The sequence below is a fragment of the Canis aureus genome, chromosome 8, assembly GCF_053574225.1.
Source record: "Canis aureus isolate CA01 chromosome 8, VMU_Caureus_v.1.0, whole genome shotgun sequence".
Taxonomy (NCBI): Eukaryota; Metazoa; Chordata; class Mammalia; order Carnivora; family Canidae; genus Canis; species Canis aureus.
Window position 1 is genome coordinate 66,881,189 of NC_135618.1, and position 20,596 is coordinate 66,901,784.

General features: G+C 41.4%; 2 protein-coding genes and 1 pseudogene across 8 annotated transcripts in view; 1 reads left to right on the forward strand and 2 right to left on the reverse strand.

The window, feature by feature from the left end:
• Positions 1-10,560, reverse strand: part of BAIAP2L1 (BAR/IMD domain containing adaptor protein 2 like 1) — an 87,400-nt gene extending 76,840 nt beyond the window's left edge. The window contains exon 1 of one of the 5 annotated variants that reach the window (XM_077907788.1): positions 10,238-10,560. In XM_077907788.1, the coding sequence (XP_077763914.1) occupies positions 10,238-10,288 (51 nt within the window). In that variant the 5' untranslated portion in view covers positions 10,289-10,560. The remainder of the gene's footprint in view (positions 1-10,237) is intronic. The other 4 variants (XM_077907784.1, XM_077907787.1, XM_077907785.1 and 1 more) reach the window with 4 other exon arrangements.
• Positions 10,561-10,717: 157 nt separating this feature from the next.
• LOC144319543 (uncharacterized) overlaps positions 10,718-20,596 on the forward strand; it is a 51,676-nt gene continuing 41,797 nt past the window's right edge. For all 3 annotated transcript variants that reach the window (XR_013385354.1, XR_013385353.1, XM_077907791.1), the window contains exon 1: positions 10,718-10,872. Coding sequence is in view for 1 of the 3 variants with exons in the window: in XM_077907791.1 (XP_077763917.1) it covers positions 10,836-10,872 (37 nt within the window). In the remaining 2 variants the exon portion in view is untranslated. The remainder of the gene's footprint in view (positions 10,873-20,596) is intronic.
• LOC144318210 (small ribosomal subunit protein eS17 pseudogene) lies at positions 18,764-19,157 on the reverse strand (annotated as a pseudogene).

Consider the following 20,596-nt stretch of genomic DNA (forward strand, 5'->3'; position numbering starts at 1 on the left):
GGCAGAGACACAGGCAGAGGGAGAAGCAGGCTCCATGCAGGGAGCCCGACGTGGGACTTGATCCCAGGTCTCCAGGATCAGGCCCTGGGCGGAAGGCAGCGCTAAACCACTGAGCCACCCGGGCTGCCCAAGTTACTGGGTTTAAAATAGCTGTCAACAGATATATACTTTGAAGGCTATAGAGCACACTAGACTATTTGGTTGAGCGTTCTTACCTGCCTACTTATTGTTTTTAAAAGGTGTGTCATGGAATAAAAAGCAAGCAACGAATTTACAGGAAAGCATTCTCAAGTGCTGAGTTGCATTTGTTTAGAAAGCCCTTAAGTATGCAACAGGAACTTTACTAGATCAAAGTACTGATGATTTCATACAGCAAATAACATTCTCTTTTTAGTTCCAAATGCTATTCTTACATCATATCTCAAATAATTCTAGTTGAACTTCCCTCACCCAGGCCCTGTAAGATGGGTTATTCTGTTCTGCATTAAAATTGCAGCCCTGGGACACCTGTGTGGCTCAGTGAAGTGTCCAGAATCTGACTCTTGATTTCAGCTCAGGTCATGGTCTGAGTTGAGGGATTGAACCCAGCACGATGCTCTGTGCTCAATGCTGCTCAATGAGGAGTCCGCTTGGGATTCCTTCCCTCTGCCCCTCCCCCAACTCACCGGGGTGCTTGCTTAAAATAAATCTTAAGCCTGCAGCCCTTGCAATCTGAAAAATACTGTTCAAAAACATAATTTAAAAATACTTTCAGTTCATTACATGTAGTTCTCAGATACCAGTGAGAGGAATCAAAACTTTTTTTTTTGTTTCTCATCTAATTCTCTTATTTATACCCAACTTTCCAAAGACTTCTTACAACCTGCCTTAAAAACTCCTCTTGAACTTAACCTGCACATGCATTTATTTTCTCCCTTTCTTCCAATAAAATAAAGTCCAAAGAACTAAATTGATAAAGACTGGATCCCTGGGAGAGAGGGTGGGGAAGAAGCAAGGAAACATAACACAATATTGGGCAAGCCAAGGTGGAAGGGAAATGCTGGACAGATGAAAACTTTGGCATTTTTGTCCTGTCATAAGACATAAACTCTAGAAAAGCACAGACTGTTTTCTTCTCCAGTGTGGTTCCTAGTGGTGATCATAGTGCTTGGCACAAATGTGGTACATAGGAAAACTGGCACATCTGTAACAGGTGCTCAGAACATCATAGCTATTATTACCAGTGCTAGCTCAGTCCCCCTGGCCACCAAGGTGAGGATTTTAGCTACAACTGTGTGATAAACATAGATCTTCCGTATTCAACAAATTTTTCTGAGTTCTGTGCACAGAATTGAGGGATTCAAAAAAAAAAAAAAAACCCTCAAGAAGTGTATAGCTCATTGACAGAAAAATGTGTACCAATAATATCAACACTATTCTTTTATCAAATATTTACTCAGCGCTGCCTCTATGGCAGTCAGTCTACTAGATACTGGGGATAAGCAGTAAGCAAAATAGATGAAAATCAATGCTCTTATGGTGGCTACACTCCAGTAAACACATGCTTCTGCTAACAATTAACACACTAAGAGCTTTCATGTATTATAGTGTTCAATCTTCACAATAACCAGAGGTAGATACTACTATCTTTAAGTACAGATGAGAAAATTGAAGCACAAGGTCAAATGGAGGAATATGACTTTAAGTACATACAAAAATCTGGGATAAGACAAAAGAATGGACTGGTTAGCTGCATAAGCAGTCTTCTCAAAGAGTTTAACAATTGGACTGAGTGTCCTGTAAGAACATTTTGTATATTTTAAATGTGTTTACATGTTTATACATTTAGAAATGTTGATGTCCTGCACCAAGCTGCTCTGAGCGTTAAGATGAAGCCCATGACAAAATATACCATTTGATCAATTAAAACCATTCAAGTTTTATTAAAACAAACAAACCCACACAGATAGGGGCACCAGCTGACTCTCAGTTGGTAGAGTGTGTGACTCTTGATTTCAGAGTTATGAATTCAGGCCCCATGTAGGCATAGAGCTTAATTTTAACATATATATATTTATCTTTTTATATATATTTATATATACATAGATGACATATATACATATAAAAGCACTTAAGTAAAAGGAATTATCATTGTGATTTTCCCGGTTTTCCTTTACCATTTGAGTTTCTGTGCCCAGTAACAGATTGGTCAGTGAGCTTAGGTCTCATGCATCTGTACCTGATAAGAATACGAAGATGACCAGGGTTGTCTCCTGCAGTCTCCCTCCACACAGGCAGAGGCTTCCCTTCTCCTAACTCAGGATGGGGCTGCTCCAGCCTCAAGGCCAAAGAGAAGCACTTAGAGTGGCTGGTAGCCAGATACATCATCTGAGATCTGTTCTGACCCCCAACTCCAACCTTTTCCATGTTTATTATTCTAGACATGTTTATGTGTTCTAATCATCTGAACTTTTATCCTTACTTACCTCTGACAAGTTATTACTACTTTTGTACCTTTTCTTGTCCTTGTTATTACTGCTTTTATACCTTTCAAGTATACAGTTGCATCTAAAAGGATCAGCTGCTTATAACATCAGAAAAAGACTCTTAAAAGATAGCTATAAGAACTGGAATTTCAGGGTTCTCGGTTTTGTTGCATTCTCTTCTGCTGCATTCAGTCTCAGGTTAGTAAATGTTAAAGATGTACTCCAATAAGCAGTAATTAAGAGAAAAACAGTGAGACTTTAGGTTTATCTTTGAAAGGTCAGAAAATGGCACATTTTAGCTTAGTTTTCAAAACTTCTTACCCATTAAAATGGTACATCAATTTCTTTTTTAAAAGCTTAAAATTATAAAAGTAATCCACTTACAAAAGAAAATGTAAACACTCTAGAAGGCAGAATAAAAGTGACAAGTAAGTCTCCTTCCCCCTGCCCTATAGTTTAACCTCTGCTATACTTGGGTATTTTTAGTGAAGAAATTGCTCTTGTTTAGGGACTTTTAAACCTCCAAAGCACCATATAAATAGTTTAAGCAATAAACCTGAGGGCATCTTTACCCCTAGGCTGCTCTCCTTAAAGCACAAGTAGCTCTAAAAGGCTGGGAGCAATCAGATCTCTGAGAAGTGCTCATTTGTTTTGTTCCTTGGATTGGGAACACCTCCTGGTAATATTTTTCATTTATTTTTGAATGAGAAAGGAACCAGCAACTTTTTATCTCATTTACATAAATCTCACCTGTATCCATAAGGATGTGAGGCAGCTATTAAAACCAGAACACAGTCTCTAAAATAATAATAAACCAGAAAGACAGACTCAAGGTCTGAAGTATAAAATCAAGGCTGAGGAAAATAAGAAAATACACAGGCCTCAAGAACCACAGAGCTATAATTATTCTGTACACATCTCTAAGTACAAAGTTTATGGGGGAAGTTATACTCAATAGCAGAAGATGTGGAATCTCAGGTATCATCCTGGTCAATGTTCACATGCTATTATACATTATAGCTATACATGTTTTACTAAAAAAACAAGAACAAAAAACCCTGTATAGGTTATAAAAAAGGAAGTGGCTTTGAAAGACCTACTTAATTGGTTGGGGTTCAAGAAAGGTACATTCTCACAGAATCAGATTAAGTATAATTTGGGGCATGTTTTCCAGAGGGCATTTTGCAATGTGTAGCAAATATGCTTTAAATTGCACCTACCCTTTGACCCACAACTCCCTTCTGGGCATTGAGCTTAAAGAAAACATCCCGGATTTATGCAAAGCTTTACTTACAATGATGTTTGGTACAGTGCTTTAATAGCAAAGTGCTGGCAGCGATCTTATGTCCGGTAAAAGGGGACTGGATCAATAAATTGTTGATAAAGAACGGAATACTGTGGAGTCAGCAAGCTGATGAGGCACAGATTACTGACTGACACAGACAGATGGACTAAAAACTATCACAAAGTGTGACAGTAAGAGTTAATATTGTTCTCTCTGGATTGTGAGATCCAGATGACTTACTTTCAGTGTGAATTCCACAATTTTTGTGAATAATTTTCTAGTATCAGAAAAATACAGTTTAAAAAGCCTCAGAGATTAAAACCAACACACACACATAAAAAACATATAATATGGGGATCCCTGGGTGGCGCAGCGGTTTGGCGCCTGCCTTTGGCTCAGGGCGCGATCCTAGAGACCCGAGATCGAATCCCATGTCGGGCTCCCCGTGCATGGAGCCTGCTTCTCCCTCTGCCTGTGTCTCTGCCTCTCTCTCTCTCTCTCTCTCTGTGACTATCATAAATAAATAAAAATTAAAAAAAAACATATAATATGAATGTGGGAAATGCTGAGAAGCAGGATTTGGGGGATTTGTTCTCCAGCATGTACAATGTAAGTGGGGGAAAAGACCCAAATTAAAATGGTCATTTCCTTCAGAAAGTACTATTAGTCTTGAAGCCTCTTAACTGTAACTCACTGAAATTCTTTTTAAAAAACTAGTCTATTAAGCCCATAATAGTAAAGTAAGTACATTTTCAAGAGAAGTCAAGCAGAAAGAAAGGGAAAGGTGCTTTAATACTCAAATGAACAAGAAAATTCAATTAACTGTAACTCTGCACCCCTGCCCCAGCATTCATTTGTTAAAACATGGCTCTTCTATGCCTTGAAAACCCCTTATGCAATAAAACCTTTTGATGTGTTCAACTACAATAGTTTTAGAGCCTACTAAACTTAAATTTGTTTTACTTTACTGAATACCACAGCTGAATGGCCTCTCTCAGACCCACATTCCCTAGGTTCTAGGTTCTACTTTCTGACCGGAAGTACCCCTTAGGGAGTCAGCCTTCAGCAGATTGCACTGCAGGCATCCAACCAGCAAACCTGGGGCAGTTTTGTTTTGAATTTTAAAATCTTATTTGCATACACTCAAACTGTATTTTTCTGATACTAGAAAATTTCCAAAATTTTTGTGAATATTCACACTGAAAGTAAAAGGAAAGAAATTATCAGCTGTTGCCAAGAATGAGCTATTGGAACTCTGGTACAACTATTTTGGAAAACTGCTAAATACTCAAATACTTTATAACCCAACAATTCCACTCCCATGTATGCATATACCCATGAAAAATGAGGGCCTATGCCCATCAGGCATGTACTAGAACGTTCATAGCAGCACTATTCACAATATCCTGGAGTAGTCTGAAAACAATCTGAAAGCCTCTCACGAGAATAGATAAATGGTGATATATTTGCCTAGTACAACACTACACAGTAATAAGAATGAACTACAATTACTCCAACAGGGGTATATCTTACAAACACATTGGGTGAAAGACGTCAGATGACATGGGCCAAACTAATCAGTGCTGTTGGACGTTAAGGAGAGTAGTTATCCTGGAGGAAGCACAGTGACTGGAAGGGGGCATAAAAGGGACTTCAGGAGGGCTTGGTCATGGTTTGTATCTTGATCTGGATGTTGGTTATACACATGTGTTCAGTTAGAGATGATTTTGGGTTTTTGGGTTGTTTTTGTTTTTGTTTTTTTTAGTTAGAGAGGATTTTGTGAGCTATATACACCAAAGCACACCTTTCAAAATGTATAATTCAATAAAATGTTTAAGAAATAAAATTTACTTGCAAATGTCAACAGATAAGTTAATGTTTCTGTAGCTTTTATAATAATTTTTACTTTTGAACTACAGAATAAATAGCTGTGTGGAATGCTGATGAAAAACAAAAATCCAATTTGTTGGAATTCCATGCACATTAGGTTTCCCCTGCAGGTCTGCCTGTGGCTCATTATAACGGAAGTGCCAGGCAAGAATTAATGCCCATTACTGGAATAATGTAACAAATGTAAACTCAAAAGCAACCTGAAACTTATAAATGGTATCACCTGGCCAAGTGTTCCCAGCCTCCCAAGCTTCATAATAAAGGACATTGCTCTGTCTACATAGTAATAATGTTATCATAGTTCTAAAACCTCTTTCCAATCAGGAAAAAATGTATGACAGAAAAAGACAACCATTGTTTGTCTTTCTATTTTCATTTTACCAGACAAAAAGCTACAATACGGGGCTGTTTAGTTTAATATTTGATACCTGGCAACTCTTTCTGCTGCTGCTACTGGCACCTGATTCTTACTGTCCCCTTTTATGGTCATCATGGAGCCAAGAGCAATGTCTGGGCCTTTGCAAATCCCATTTTATCTTCAGCATACCTGAAGAAAGTAGTGTTCTGGGAACAGATGAAGCGATCAAATAGTGTATACAGCTATTGCAATAAACACACAAGACAACTGAAACCTTCACAAGCTGGACCTGTATACCACAGTCCACACTGGAAGACAACTAGGTAGGGACTTTCACTTCCACATCTCCAATTAAATCCAAGTCCAGAAAATAAAGAACCATTAAAAAAACAAAACCCAGTATACATGCTGAGATGCTTGCTTGACCCGATTAAAGAACAAAAGTACCTCATTTTTTTATTAAACAAATTTTTGTTCAAAACAAAGATGGTGGACAAAATGGCAGAAAATCCTGACATCTTAGATCACCAAATTATGAAAAGGCATTTGATTTGTGAATTTGTTGCTCACTAGAGACTAAACTACTTTTCAAAAAGGAGAGGGATGGAAGCTGGCAGGGTAAAAAGCATGTGGATACTGGTCCCTCCTAGACTTTTGGGCCTCAGTTTCTCAAAAGTAACAAAATCCACATCCACCTCCAGGGTTGATGTATAACTAGAATGAAACAAATGCTCTATGTAAAGTATCAAGTAATAGCCTAGGTATTTACTAAATAAATCAAATAAATGTTCACATAATCAACAAACCCGCACACCTACTACATGCCCAGTAACTGTTCAGAATATAACAAAGCCAAGCTCTTTTCCTTTGGGAGCTAATATTCTAGTTGGAGAGGGATGAGAGATAAATGAATGTTCATGTAAAATGTCCTAAGCACTACACAGGAAAGGTAAAGTTGGGTGGGACTGGGAGATGGATGGTGTTGTCTACAATTTTGAAGAGTTGTTTGAGCAGACCTCTCTGAGAAGATGACATTTAAACAAAGACTTGGGATCCCTGGGTGGCGCAGCGGTTTGGCGCCTGCCTTTGGCCCAGGGCGTGATCCTGGAGACCCAGGATCGAATCCCACATCGGGCTCCCGGTGCATGGAGCCTGCTTCTCCCTCTGCCTGTGTCTCTGCCTCTCTCTCTCTCTCTGTGACTATCATGAATAAATAAATAAAATCTTTAAAAAAAATAAAAAATAAAAAAAAATAAACAAAGACTTATGTGCCCTTTTCTCCCTCCTTTTTAAGTGACATTTTTCCTCTTCGCAGCTGCTTAGCAAAAGTAAAATAGGTATAGATGACCTCATACTCATCTGTCCTCAACTTCCTAAGACTTTAGCAGTTGTAAGTTCTAGGAAGGTTGTGGTTACTCTTAATTAAAGGTTTTTTTGAACTTTATTTCTTCCTCATACCACTAAAGCATGTACTCATCAGAAAACCATGCAAAATCACAAGTAAGCATTGAGGGCAAATTATGGGCATACTATGTGGATATGGGGAGGAATCTTTGGCTGAACTCTAATTAGCAACAGTAACATTACTTGACATTTTGGGGCTTATTATCATACCATTTGTTTATGAAGCCATAAAACACACATCCTCCTGGGATTCAGTATGGGTCTCTAGTAGTCATTTGTCTAAGTACACATTTTAGAAAACTCAGCAAATGTGTAAATAAATACTGAAAGATATTTGATACTGCATACAGAGAATTACACTTTATAATCCCCTACTTTTCCCCAAAGAATTTATTCCTTTATTTCAAAGTTGGAGAAATTTGAGTATTAAAAAAAAAAAAATCTAAAATCCATACTAGCAAGTCATTAAATCTCATTTGCAGGTGCTTTTGTCAACACACCTGCTTATATTTCTATTAGCAAAACACTGTAGACTGTAACATAAAGGAAATCGCTTAAAAAAAAAAAATTAGATTCAGTCAGTTAAGCATCCAACTCTTGATTTCTGCTCAGGTCATGAACTCAGGGTCCTGAGATTGAGCCCTGGCATCCAGGCTGCGTGCTAGACATGGAAGCTGCTTAAGATTCTCTTTCCCTTTTCCCCTCCATCCTCCTCCCTCCCTCTCTAAAAATAAAATGAATTAATTTAATTAAATAACTAGACTCATCACACTGTGAGTTTACAACATTAAGCTTAAATTGTTTTTAGCTTTGGTTGTCAGGGGGGTGGGGTGGGGAAGAACTCAATGAGGTGGTGGTGAAGGATTTCAGGATTTCAATCAGATCTGCAAATGTAAAATTTCACTATGCATTTCCATCATAGCCAAAACATGAGCCAGCAGTATTCACTTCGTAGACTATATATATATACTTGCTGTCTGGAGCTGTAAATTCTTTTATCGTCACTCAACATAAAAAAACATGTTCCCAAAACGTGAATGAAAAAATGGTGATTAAACTTTATCAATAAACATTTGTGAGCTTTTAAAGATTTTTTTAAAAAAAATTTTGATTCATGAGAGACACAGAGAGGGAGGAAGAGAGGTAGGCAGAGGGAGAAGCAGGCTCCCCACAGGGAGCCCAACGTGGGACTCCATCCGGGTTCCGAGATCACGCCCTGAGCCAAAGGCAGATGCTCAACCACTGAGCCACCCAGGTGTCCCACATTTGTGAGCTTTTAATATGTTTTAAGACACCTGGGAATGGAGAGCAGTAACTGGTCTCTAATGTTCAGTGTATAACTTCTCAAACCATAAAAATGACCTACACTGCCTGTTGTCTATAAATATGTATAACTCAAACTGTGAAATCCATACGTTTTGCATCCTGCCCCAGTTCTTTGGGGTTGGCACTTGTGGCACTACAAATCACTTGGGTACAGCCCCTCCACTGAGTCATTGTTAAAAGTGAAAGGAAGAAGTGGGAAGGGGGGGGGGGAGCAAAAGTTACTTCAGAGCATCTGATTGCTTGTCTCAAATTGATCTATCATCCTAGATTCAAAGATAGATGCGCCTGTCTTCTTGGAGGCAACTTTGGTGTTCACGTGGTTTTGTGCCCCACTGGATATTTAGACTGCCTGAAATCTGCAATGATCTGCGTTCCTCAACTGCATACTTTCCTTAACTGACAGTTATCAGAGTAGCTCCAATTCCCCCAAGTCTAAAAATGTTTTATTTACACACTGTCAACCCCAACCATCTTCAGAAATCATTTAAAATATTAAACTCAATACAGATGTAAAATCCTAACATTCCAATTTCTGGGAATTCTAAAAATTGCCCTCTATTAAGACAATACAGTCACTTAGAGACCAAAAATGCTGTGTCAACTATGGATACCATATCTATCCAAGAAGTATAATTCACGTTGCCTATTTGTGCCTGATTTCCGATTAAGGGAATCAGTATTTTGAACTCAAAGGATAGATTACGCGTGTACTTTCAAGCTTTTCCTTATTCTTATCCTACAACAGGCAATAAACCTCTCTGATTTCAGGAATTCACGCAGACCTTGCACGAGGGCTTAAAAATAAAATCTATAAAAGTGACCACACTGCGGGCATTAAAAATGGCTGCAATTTGGAGAAGTTGTGTTCGACGAGCCGACGCCGAATTAAAACCAAAGTCGTTTTGCAGATGATTAAACACGTATCTTATTTCAACTGGAATTCATTTACAAGTACTTCGCTGGCCACTAATCCTAAATCTGTGTCTGTTTCTGGGGAAAAAACGCTCTTCCGCGAGAAACGCAAGTTCAGAAGAGTGACCGTCAAGGCGTTCCTGAAGGTTAGGTGGATCTCGTCAGGTCGCGGCGGGAGCGGACGGCGGGAGCCCGCGGCGCCCCCCAGAGGCGCCCCCGGGGCGGCCAGAACCCCGCCGCCGGACCCCGACGCTTCTCTCGCGTCCCGGGCAGCTCGGGCGCGGCGGCCGCGCCGGCGCGACTCGCACCCGGAGGGGCAGCGGGGCAGCGGGGCAGCGGGCCGCGGCCCCCGGGCACCGGGCAGACCCCTCCCGCCTCCGCCGTCCCCCGCCCCTCTACCCGTCCCGCGGCGCGGTGAGTGCAGGAGGGCGTCTCCAGCGCCGGGAAGGGGGCGGGGAGGGTGTTCCCGCGGGAAGTCCCCCCTCGTCCCTGCCTCCCCCCCGGCGACGACCGCGAGCCGGCCCGGGCCTCCCCGAGCCCCCCGACTTCCATGGGCCCCGGCCTCCCCGCACCCCCGGCCGTGCTGAGCTCGCTTACCCGGTAGGTGCTCTCCGTGAGCCGGTTCACCTCCTCCGGCCCCCGCGACATGGCTGCAGCCGCCCGGCGAGCCAACGCGGGAGGACGCGGCCGGGCCTCGTGGCCGCCCGAAGCCTGGGAGGCGGGAGCGCCGGGGCGCGGCTGAAGGGCCCTCGAGGGTCGGCTACTGCCACAGCCGTCGGCGCCGAAGTGCCGCCGCGCTCCTCCGCCGCCAAAATGTCAAAACTTGTAGCGCAGCCGCCGCCGCCGCCGCCGCCGCCCGTGAGGAACTGAGGAGAAGCGGCCTGACGCGGCTGGGCGAGCGCGGCGGGCGGAGCGGCCCCACCTGAGGCGCGCCGGGCGGGCGGGGCCGGGGTGGGCGGGGCGGCCCCACCTGAGGAGCGCGGGGTGGGCGCGGCCGACAAGCCGGGGCGGGCGGGGAGAAGGCGGGCCGAGCCGGGGTGGGCGGGGCGGAGGCGAGCGCGGCCGAATGGGCGGGGCGTCCCCACCTGAGGCGCCCGAAGCGGGGCGGCCACCCCTCGCCCTTTTGCGGCGGTCAGAGAGCTCCTGGTGACGCAGCGCCTCGGCCTCGGGTCCCGCGAGGCGTCGGTACCTCGCGATGCTGTTCTTCTTGGACAGAGCCCGCACGGGGAGCGGTGAGGCCCCGAGACCCATGTTTTCCCCGGGTGCCCCTCAGTGCTGTCTTTTGGGGGCTGCGAGAAGAGGGAGCCACTTCTCCCGGTTGTATCAATTTCCCTGCTTGACCCTCGTCCTGAGCACCTCACTCGCTGACGCCAAAGATCGGAGAGATACCAGGGCATGGGCTCTCAGAGACGGAGGAAAGGGCTGCCACCTGTAGTTTTGGAGGCTCCCGATGTATTAGAAACTTAATAAATGCCGAGATCTGGTTGCAGAAACTGCAGGACGTTTTTAAACTTTGCGGGATCCCTGGGTGGCGCAGTGGTTTGGCGCCTGCCTTTGGCCCAGGGCGCGATCCTGGAGACATCAGGCTCCGGGTGCATGGAGCCTGCTTCTCCCTCTGCCTGTGTCTCTGCCTCTCTCTCTCTCTCTCTCTGTAACTATCATAAATAAATAAAAATTTTAAAAAAATAATTAAAAAAAATAAAAATAAACTTTGCATTAAGAGTGAGCTTTAACTCAGTGCAGTACAGCTGTGCTCTTCACGAGATCCTTACTAGATTTAAGAAACCGTGATGAGCTGACCTGTTGTGGAGGTAACTCTTCCTTGGGGCGCTCAGTGTGAGCAGGTGCGTGGGTCCTGAGGCTCCCTAATCCGTCGGCACCCCAGCCCCAGCCCAAACCCCGAGGATCCAGAAGAACAGGCTTCTCCCAGCAGGAACCACGGCTTGATATCTGAGACATCCTCCCAACAAGGAGATCTTCTGGTTTTTTAATTTTTTCATTTGGGTGCAATTGCATCTTTTATGAACTGTCAGGATATGAGACTTCTAACCCGCTCTTGTGATAAAGTGCAATTGGAAATGTACACAAAGGAGGCAGTGTGTGGTGGGGATGAGAACTAGGAGAAAGAGATGCAGCTGGACTTAGAAATAACCCCTTGGACTCTGGGACAGTGTTATCAGGTTTTGCAAGTTATAAAACATCATGCTTGGGAATTAAAAGATGATATATTCTTGGACATTGGGGGAAACAACACATCAGCCCTAGGTTGCAGGCAGTGGAAGCAGCTGCCTCTTTCCTTAACAGATTTCTAGCATTTGACTCCTAAGATTTGCCAGGTAGGTTTCATTTGCCATATTGAGATGAACTCATGACCTTATAATTACCACCAATATGTATTGGGCTCTCCAAGTATGTCTGCTGGTTTTCATTTAAGCTTGAAAATCCGTGTCTTAACTTTGCAGTTCACCTTTTGTCTTAGCACTAACCTCTGTGCCTTCTGATGAACGGGGTCATTTCACTCTCTGCTGCAAAAGTCAGTCAACCCAGGAGCTAGAAAGACAGCAGAGGCTTAACCTTTAACACCCCACAGCTCAGCGGTGTAGTTCAGAGTCAGAAAAGAGAGATTTACAAGCCATCATAAAAGTAGCAAGTATTTCAGATGGCCTGATTTGATTGCCAAGGTTGAAATTTGACCAAAGGACCAGGTTCATAACTGTATGCAAATTGGCAAACAGATACTCAGTCTTATTTAACTTTCCTTTATGGAAATAATTTCCTGGTTAGGATCATCCTGGTCCTTTAGAAAGTCTTTCAGAATGGTCAGTTCTTAGTCTGGATGGATATTATGGATATTAAGACTAGGGCTGTTCAGCTCCCAGCTCAGGAGTTGGCCTATAGATGCCTAGTAGGTGTCTGTTGCACAAAAGAACAAGTGAATATTGATTATCTGCTCTGTGCCAGACATTCTGCTGGGGGGTGGGGGGACAGTGTAGGAGTGCAAAGTGAATTGGCCTTGACCCAAGCCTTTAATACTGTGTAAGAAGTATAATTTAAGGAGGACCGCAATGGAAGCTGTAGTTGAGACAGTCAAACTTGCTGTAGATGTAAAAAGGTGGGAGGGATGCCTGGGGTCTCAGTCAGCTAAACATCCTACTCTTGATTTTGGCTTGGGTCATGATCTCAGGATTGTGGGATTGAGCCCTGTGATGGACTCTGTGCTCAGTGCAGAGTCTGCTTGGGATTCTCTTTCTCCCTCTGCTCCTCCCCCTGCTCATGCTCTATATAAATACATACATAAATTTCATAAATTTACTTTTTATTTTTATTTTATTTTTTTAAAAATTTATTTATTTATTTGTTCATGATAGACATAGAGAGAGAGAGAGGCAGAGACACAGGCAGAAGCAGGCTCCATGCCGGGAGCCCGACGCGGGACTCGATCCCGGGACTCCAGGATCGCGCTCTGAGCCAATGGCAGGCGCCAAACCGCTGAGCCACCCAGGGATCCCCAATAAATTTATTTTTTAGAAAAAAGGTGGGAGACCTCTCAAGAGGCAATTTGCATTAGGCTCTTCAAGCACATTTGCTGGTTTCATGCAAACTTGAAATTAAACTTGACTCCATGAGACTCAGAGCAAGGAAAGTGAAATCTATGAAAGGAATGAGGTGAGAAGCAGGAGAAGATGAGGAGCGGCCCCTTTGCTCAGCAGTTTTCCCCCAGGTAAGAAAGTGCTGCATCCAGGCACAGGCACCCAAGGCTTCCACTTTTAACTCCTGCTTGAATGTAAATAATCAAAAATCCTGGGCACCTGGGTGGCTCAGTGGTTGAGTGTCTGCCTTTAGCTCGGGTTGTGATCCCAGAGTCCTGGGATCGAGTCCCGTGTCAGGATCCCCACAGGGAGTCTGCTTCTCCCTCTGCCTATGTCTCTGCCTCTCTGTGTCTCTCATTAATAAATAAATAAATAAAATATTTTAAAAAATAAAAAATCCTGTTTATGAGAACAAGACTTGTAAGAAGCAATTGCAGATGGTAATCTCAGTAAGACTTTCAAAGCCACAGTCCAAATTGACTCTCGTTTTGGGGTTTTACCTTCTGAACTCAACTGCGCAGCTCAGTGAGGGGCTCTCAGAATTAACGGGTGCTCTGGCTATTCCCTGAGCCTAGAGTGTGCTCACCCCGCCCCCCAGCATTTTTCCCGTGACTTGGATTTTAGCCTAGACACCGCCTCAAAGAGGCCTTTCCTTCATCACTCAACCTGAAGGTGTTATTTTAGGCCCTCTCTGCCATGCATGTTATTTTCATTCTAGTAGTGCTTATCGCTTGCTATGGTAGGTTGGTAAACGGTTCCCCAAAGACGTCCAACCCTTGGAACTATGAGTGTTAACTTATGGCACAGAGACTCTGCAAATGTGATCAAAGGTTTTGGGAGGAGGGGATGATCTTGGATTATTTGGATTGACTGGATGTAATCACAAAGGTGCATATGAAAGGGACATAGGAGAAGTCAGAGAAGGTGTGATGACAGACACAGAGCCTGTAGTGATGTATTTTGAAAATGGAGGAAGAGGCTACAAGCCGAGGAATACAAGAAACCACCAGGAGCTGGAAAGGCAAGTGCACAGATCCTCGCCTCAGAGCCTCCAGAAAGAACTGCACCTGAGGACACTTTGATTTTAGCCCTGTAAGACGCATTTCAGACTTCTGCCCCAGAACTGTAAAAGAAGAAATACATGTTGTCTTAAGCCACTAAATGCATAGGATTTTGTTTCTGTAGCAAGGGGAAATGAATAGACTAGGTAATCTTTCCCTTGTTCATTTCTCCATCTGTAGACTCTTTCCACTCCTTTCTCCCATTAGAATGTAAATGTCACCAGGACAGGTGTGACTCCTGTCTGGGGCACTGCAGCTGATTCAGTGCCTGGCATGTAGTAGGTGCTCAAGAACTGTTAAGGAGATACATTTATGAGGCAGCCAAGATGCTCTTCACTTCACAAAAAGCAACTACATCAGGGGTTTGCTTTTCCAGCTTTCAAAGAACAGTAAACTAGACTGCAGAACAGGGTGGGGGCTCTGAAGTCCTTGACAAGAATATACAAATGTTACAATCAATTCAACAAATATCAAAGGGTAGCAAAGCATCGGCATAAATGGATTTTGAGAAAAAGTCCTGAACTTTCTACAATGGACAGAGCATTGCAGAGTAGACTCCCTGTCACTGCTGTATGAATACTCTGAGAATGTTAGCACTCAAAAAAGGGTAAATACTGGGCCATCTGGGTGGCTCAATTGTTGAGCATCTGCCTTTGGCTGGGATTGTGATCCCAGGTCCTGGGATCTAGTCTCACACTGGGCTCCTCACAAGAGCCTGTTTCTCCCTCTATCTCTCTGCCTCTCTCTCTGTGTCTCTCATGAATAAATAAATAGAATATTTTTCTTAAAAAAGTGTAAATACTCATCTATTGATAAAAACACCAAATGATGCCTGTATACTGGCATATTAATGTCTAGTAAAAGTCCTGTGAATAAGAATTAAATGCAAAATGTATTCATATACTGTAAGTGCTCTATTACTATGAAGCATTCAATAGGTTCCAGAAGGCACACGTGAAAACCAATTTTGTCACTTCAGTGGTATTTTGAGCCACTTCTGCTTTTCAACTTTGTTCAATTTTTTTCAACTTTGCTCAATTTTGTTGAAGAAAGCTCAAATCTTCATCTATCTTCTCTGTGGTTCGGTTACTGTGAAATGTACTGTGAAATGTTATTTTGTTATTTTCTATGTTATTCTGCATCACTTTAATAGTTGTTGTCTCTCCTGTCAAAGAACACTTAAACTTGTAATGAAATCAGAGCTGAAGATTTGAAAGGGTTCTCACTACTGACTTCTAGTTTATCTGGGTATAGAAATCATATTTCTCTTTTATGTTTTTCACATCTTTATCTTTCTTTGCTGTGTTCTGGATAATTTCTTCAGAATTATCCTCTGAATCATTCATTATTTCCTTGGCTGTGTCAAATTCCTATGTAATTAATCTGTTCACTGAGTTTTAAATTTTAATTTTTTTATTTCTATAATTTAGTTCTCTTTTAACTATCACTGTTTAAAAAATAGATTTATTGAGATACAATTCACATTCCATACAATGTTTCTACTTAAAGTGTACAATTTAATGGTCCTTAGGTCATTCATAAAGTTGTACAATCAATTTTAGAACATTTTCATCATCCCTAACAGAAATCCTGTCCCCGTTAGCAGTTACTCCCTATTTTCCTTCAACCCTCTCTCCTAGTGCTATGCAACCACTAAATCTACTTTCTGATCTCTGTAGATTTGCCTACTCTGACATGTCATACAAATGCAATCATATAATATGTAGTCTTTTGTGATTAGTTTCTTCCATCTAGATAGTGTTTTCAAGGCTCATCCATGTTGTAGTATGTATCAGTCCTTAATTCCTTTTAATTGCTGAATAATATTCCATTGTATACCACTTTTATTTATCCATTCAGCTATTGATGGACATTTGGATTGTTTCTACTTTTTGGCTTTTGTGAATAATACAGCTATGAACATTTATAAGTTTTGGTGCTTCTTAGGTACATATCTAAGAGTAGATTTGCTGGGTTATTCTATGCTGAACATTTTTGAGAACTGCCAAGTGCTTTTTTTCAAAGTGGCTGCATCATTTTACATTTCTATCAGCAGTGTATGAGGGTTCAAATTTTCCCACGTTTGGCAACATTTGTTTTGTCTGTTTTTTTTTTTTAATTATTATAGCCATCATACTGGGTATGAATTGGTAGCTTGCAGTTTAGATTTGCATTCTCTAATGGCTAATCATGTTGAGCATCTTTTCTTTTTGTATTTTTTTAAAGATTTATTTATCAGAAAGAGAAAGATACAAAGTGCATGTGAGCGGAGAGAGGGGCAGAGGGAGGGAATCCCCAAGTAAACTACCTGCTGAGCTCAGAGTCCAACTTGGGACTCATTCCCACAACCTATGAGATACCAATCTGAGCTGAAACCAGAGTTGGATGCTTAACCGAGTCACCCACATGCCACTTCTGCAACTTTTCAGGCACTTATTGCATATCATCTCTGAAGAATGTCTATTCAGATCCTTGGTCCATTTTAAAATTGTGTTATGTTATCTTCTGATTATTGAGTTGTCAGTGTTTTTCATATATTCTGGGTGTAAATCTCTTATTACATATATGATTCCATTCTGTGCGTTGTCCTTTAAAACACACACAAAAATTTAATTTTACATCTTATTTACCTATTTTTTTCTGTTGTTGCTTGTGATTTTGATGTCATGTCTAAGAAACCATTTCCTAACCCAAGATCATAAAGATTTACCATGTGTTCATCTAAGAGTTCTATAGTTTTAGCATATATATATATGCATTTAATTTTGAGTTAATTTTGGGGTATAGTGTAAGAAAAGGTTCCAACCTCATCCTTCAGCTTGTGAATATCCAGTTGCCCCAGTGCCATTTGCTGAAAAAATGATTCTTTCCCTCATTTGAATGGTCTTGGCGCCCTCGTCAAAAATCAATTAACCATAAATGTCAGGGTTTATCTCTGGACTTTTAATTCTATTCAATTGATCTGTATGTCTGTCCTACCACTGAATTGCTTACTGCCTTGATTTCTGTAGTTTTGTAGTAAGTTTTGAAATTTGAATGTGTAAGTCCTTTGACTTTTTCAAGATTGTTTTTGGCTATTCTGGGTGCCTTGTATTTCCATACCAATTTTAGGATTTGCTTGTTAGTTTATGCAGGAAAAGCATCTGGTATTTTGGTAAGGGTTTTATGGAATCTGTAGATCAATTTGGGAAGTATTACTATCTTAACAATGTTAAATCTTCTAATCCATGAACATGGAATGTCCTCCCACTTATCTAGGTCTTTCATTTTTTTAAACAATGTTTTGTAGTTTTCAAAGTATAAGTTTTACACTTCCTTTAAAAAAATAATTATTTATTTGTTTATTTTTTTATTTATTTATGAGAGAGAGAGAGAGAAAGCAAGTAGGGGGAGGGCCAAGGGAGAGACTCTCAAGCAGACTCCACAGTGAGCACAGAGCCCAACTCAGGGCTCCATCTCATGACCCTAAATTATGACCTGAGCCAAAAATCAAGAGTCAGATGCTTAACCAACTGAGCCACCCAGGCACCACTACACTTCTTTTGTTAAATTTATTCCTAAGTTTTTTTTAATGCTGTTGTAAATTGAACTGTGTTCTTATTTTCATTTTCCAATTGTTCATTGAGAGTGTGCAGAAATATAATTGATTTTTGTATATTTATCTCAAACCTTGTTATCAGATTGAGGAAATTCCCTTCTATTCCTGGTTTGTCAAGTGTCGTTATCATGAAAGTGTCAGATTTTGTCAATGCTTTTTCTATGTCTATTGAGATGTTCCTGGATTTTTTTCTCCTTTGTTCTGTTGATTTAGCATATTATAATGATTGAACTTTTGTGTTTTGAATTAGCCTTGCATTCCTGGGATAAATTCCACTTAGTCATGGTCTATAACCCTTTTTATTATTGGTGGATTCAGTTTCCTAGTATCTTGTTGATGGCTCTCACATCTATATCATAAGGAACATTGCTATATTGTTTTCTTGTGATGTCTTTGAATGGTTTTGATAATTGGGTAATAACTGAGTCTATAGAAGGAATTGGGAAGTGTTCCTTCATCTTCTATTTTTTTTTGGAAGAGTTTATGAAGAATTGGTATTTATTTTTCTTTGAATGTTTAGTAGCATTTGCCTGAGAGTCCAACTAGGTCTGAACTTTGTTTTGTGGGAAGTTTTAAAATTGCTAATCTAATCTCTTTTTATAGGATCTTTACGTTTCTCTTTTGGATGTTATTTCCTTATGGTTTCTATTATGTAACCACTGTAATCATTTACAATATTATTTTATAGTCTCTCCCAGATCGTTCTGTAGTTTCTGTTTGGTTTTATTTTGTCTGGTTTGGCTACTTAGCCTTTCATTTAGCCATGGTTGTGTTAGCTGATTCTCTGTTATGGCAAATCACAACATTTTCTTATCTGTCTTGGGAATTTGTTGTTGTCATCTAAAGTTTATTAAAGATAGCACAGCAGAAAGATTCAAGTGGCTCCATGCAGTGTTTTGGAATTCATCCCAACTATAGGCTGAGTGACCTGCACGTTAGACAAACTCCCAAAGTCCAAGAATTTCAACATTTCTTTAGTGTCAGGATCAACTTCAATGATTTCTTGATCCAGGACAGAAACCTCAGCAACATAGTTCTCTCTCCTTTCTCTCTTCTCCTACTGCACATTGATGGGGATACATTCAGGCCTCTCTCAATCTGCTGTGTGACACAGCTTGCTATATTGCTGTGGAGCTTCTTGCTGGGGATAACAGCAATCTCCTCGCACACATGCTTGTTGGTGTGGGAGTTACTGTCAGGCATGTGTAGTACTTCTCAATGATGACCTGGGCTGACTTCTTCATGGTTTTGGTGTGAATGTAGCTCATTTTAGTGGGTCTGGTAATTATTATGAGGTCATATTAGTGGGGATCTACTTTGTCTATAAAAATCTCATGTGGACTGGGTTATAAAGTGTTCCTCCAGAAAAGCTTTGCATTTGTTCCTTCCAGGCACTCCAAGATGATTACCAAGGTGGGGCACATGGGTGGCTCAGTTGGTTAAGCATCTGACTCTTGATCTCAGCTCAGGTCTTGATCTCAGGGCTCTGAGTCCAGGTTCCATGCCTAGTATGGAGCCCACTTCAAAAAAAAAAAAAATTACTAAGGGAACATATAAAATTCAGGCTCTGCACCTGCCAAGCATGTCACACAGGCTTGGTGGGCTAATTTCTCTTAAGATAGTATTTTTTTTTTTTACTACACATCCCAATGAAGCCAAATTCCTCTGTCCTCTCCCTACCTAAAAAGCACTTTCCAATGCCCCTCTTACTGGCATGCAGCCTCCTGAGGCTCCCACCAGTGTGAATGGATCTTGGTGTCTACTTTCCATCTTGTACAGGTCACAAGTCGTTCTACAAGTGGAACTTAAAACATTTGAAACCTCTGACCATTTGGGCCCACCTCCAGTGCCAGCATTCACAGCCATACCCCGAACGGCTGCCATGTCATCTGTCCTGGGGGCTTGTTTTGCTTTCCTTTGTGTTTTTGGCATCTGGTGTTTCCTTTTTTTTTTTTTTTTCTTTCTCTCCCCAAACTCAGCTGTGTGTTAAAATATTTTTGTTACATTTTATATGTAATTTTGAGTATTTATAATTGGAGGAATTCTGGGTTGTACAGTGTGCCAGAAGCATCAAAAAGGGCTTTTGTAGCCTGCATCTGAAACTGCTTATGGAGTGATAAGTACAGGGTGAGGAGGCTGAGGATCACATTCCAGCTTGCCTCTATCAGTGTGTAGGACCGGGCAAAGCATTTTCCACTTCTTGGTCTCCGTTTATTCACCTCCGAAATAGAGTGGTTGGTCAAGTTACTCTCAGTTCTAAAATTCTCTGATTTTTTTTTTAAACTTCTGTCTACAGTACTTATTCTGAAGTCTTATTCTCTAGGTTCAGAATTGGCTTCTGTGAGGAGAGGCTATTTGCCAGACAACAAGATAACCTGAACATTCTTTACTATTCCAGGGGCAGAAAGGGAGAGACATTTGTCTGTTGTCCTGAAAACCCTAGTGATTTGGCTTCATGGGGAAGATGGCTGCATTTGTGGAAGTAGATCTGCCTGGCCTGTCTTCATTTGCCTTGTCTTTTATTTATCCACGGGAAAAATGTCAGGAGAGAAAGTTCCAGACTTTCTCTTCCTGGGCAGCTTTGTTTTCTGTATTTAGCAAATGCCAAACATTGACCACGTCTGCAAATTTCCTCTTTGTGAGACTTAAATTCTTGCACCGTGTGCCCAATATTTTATCTTGATAGAAAAGCGCAATAAGTTCTGGA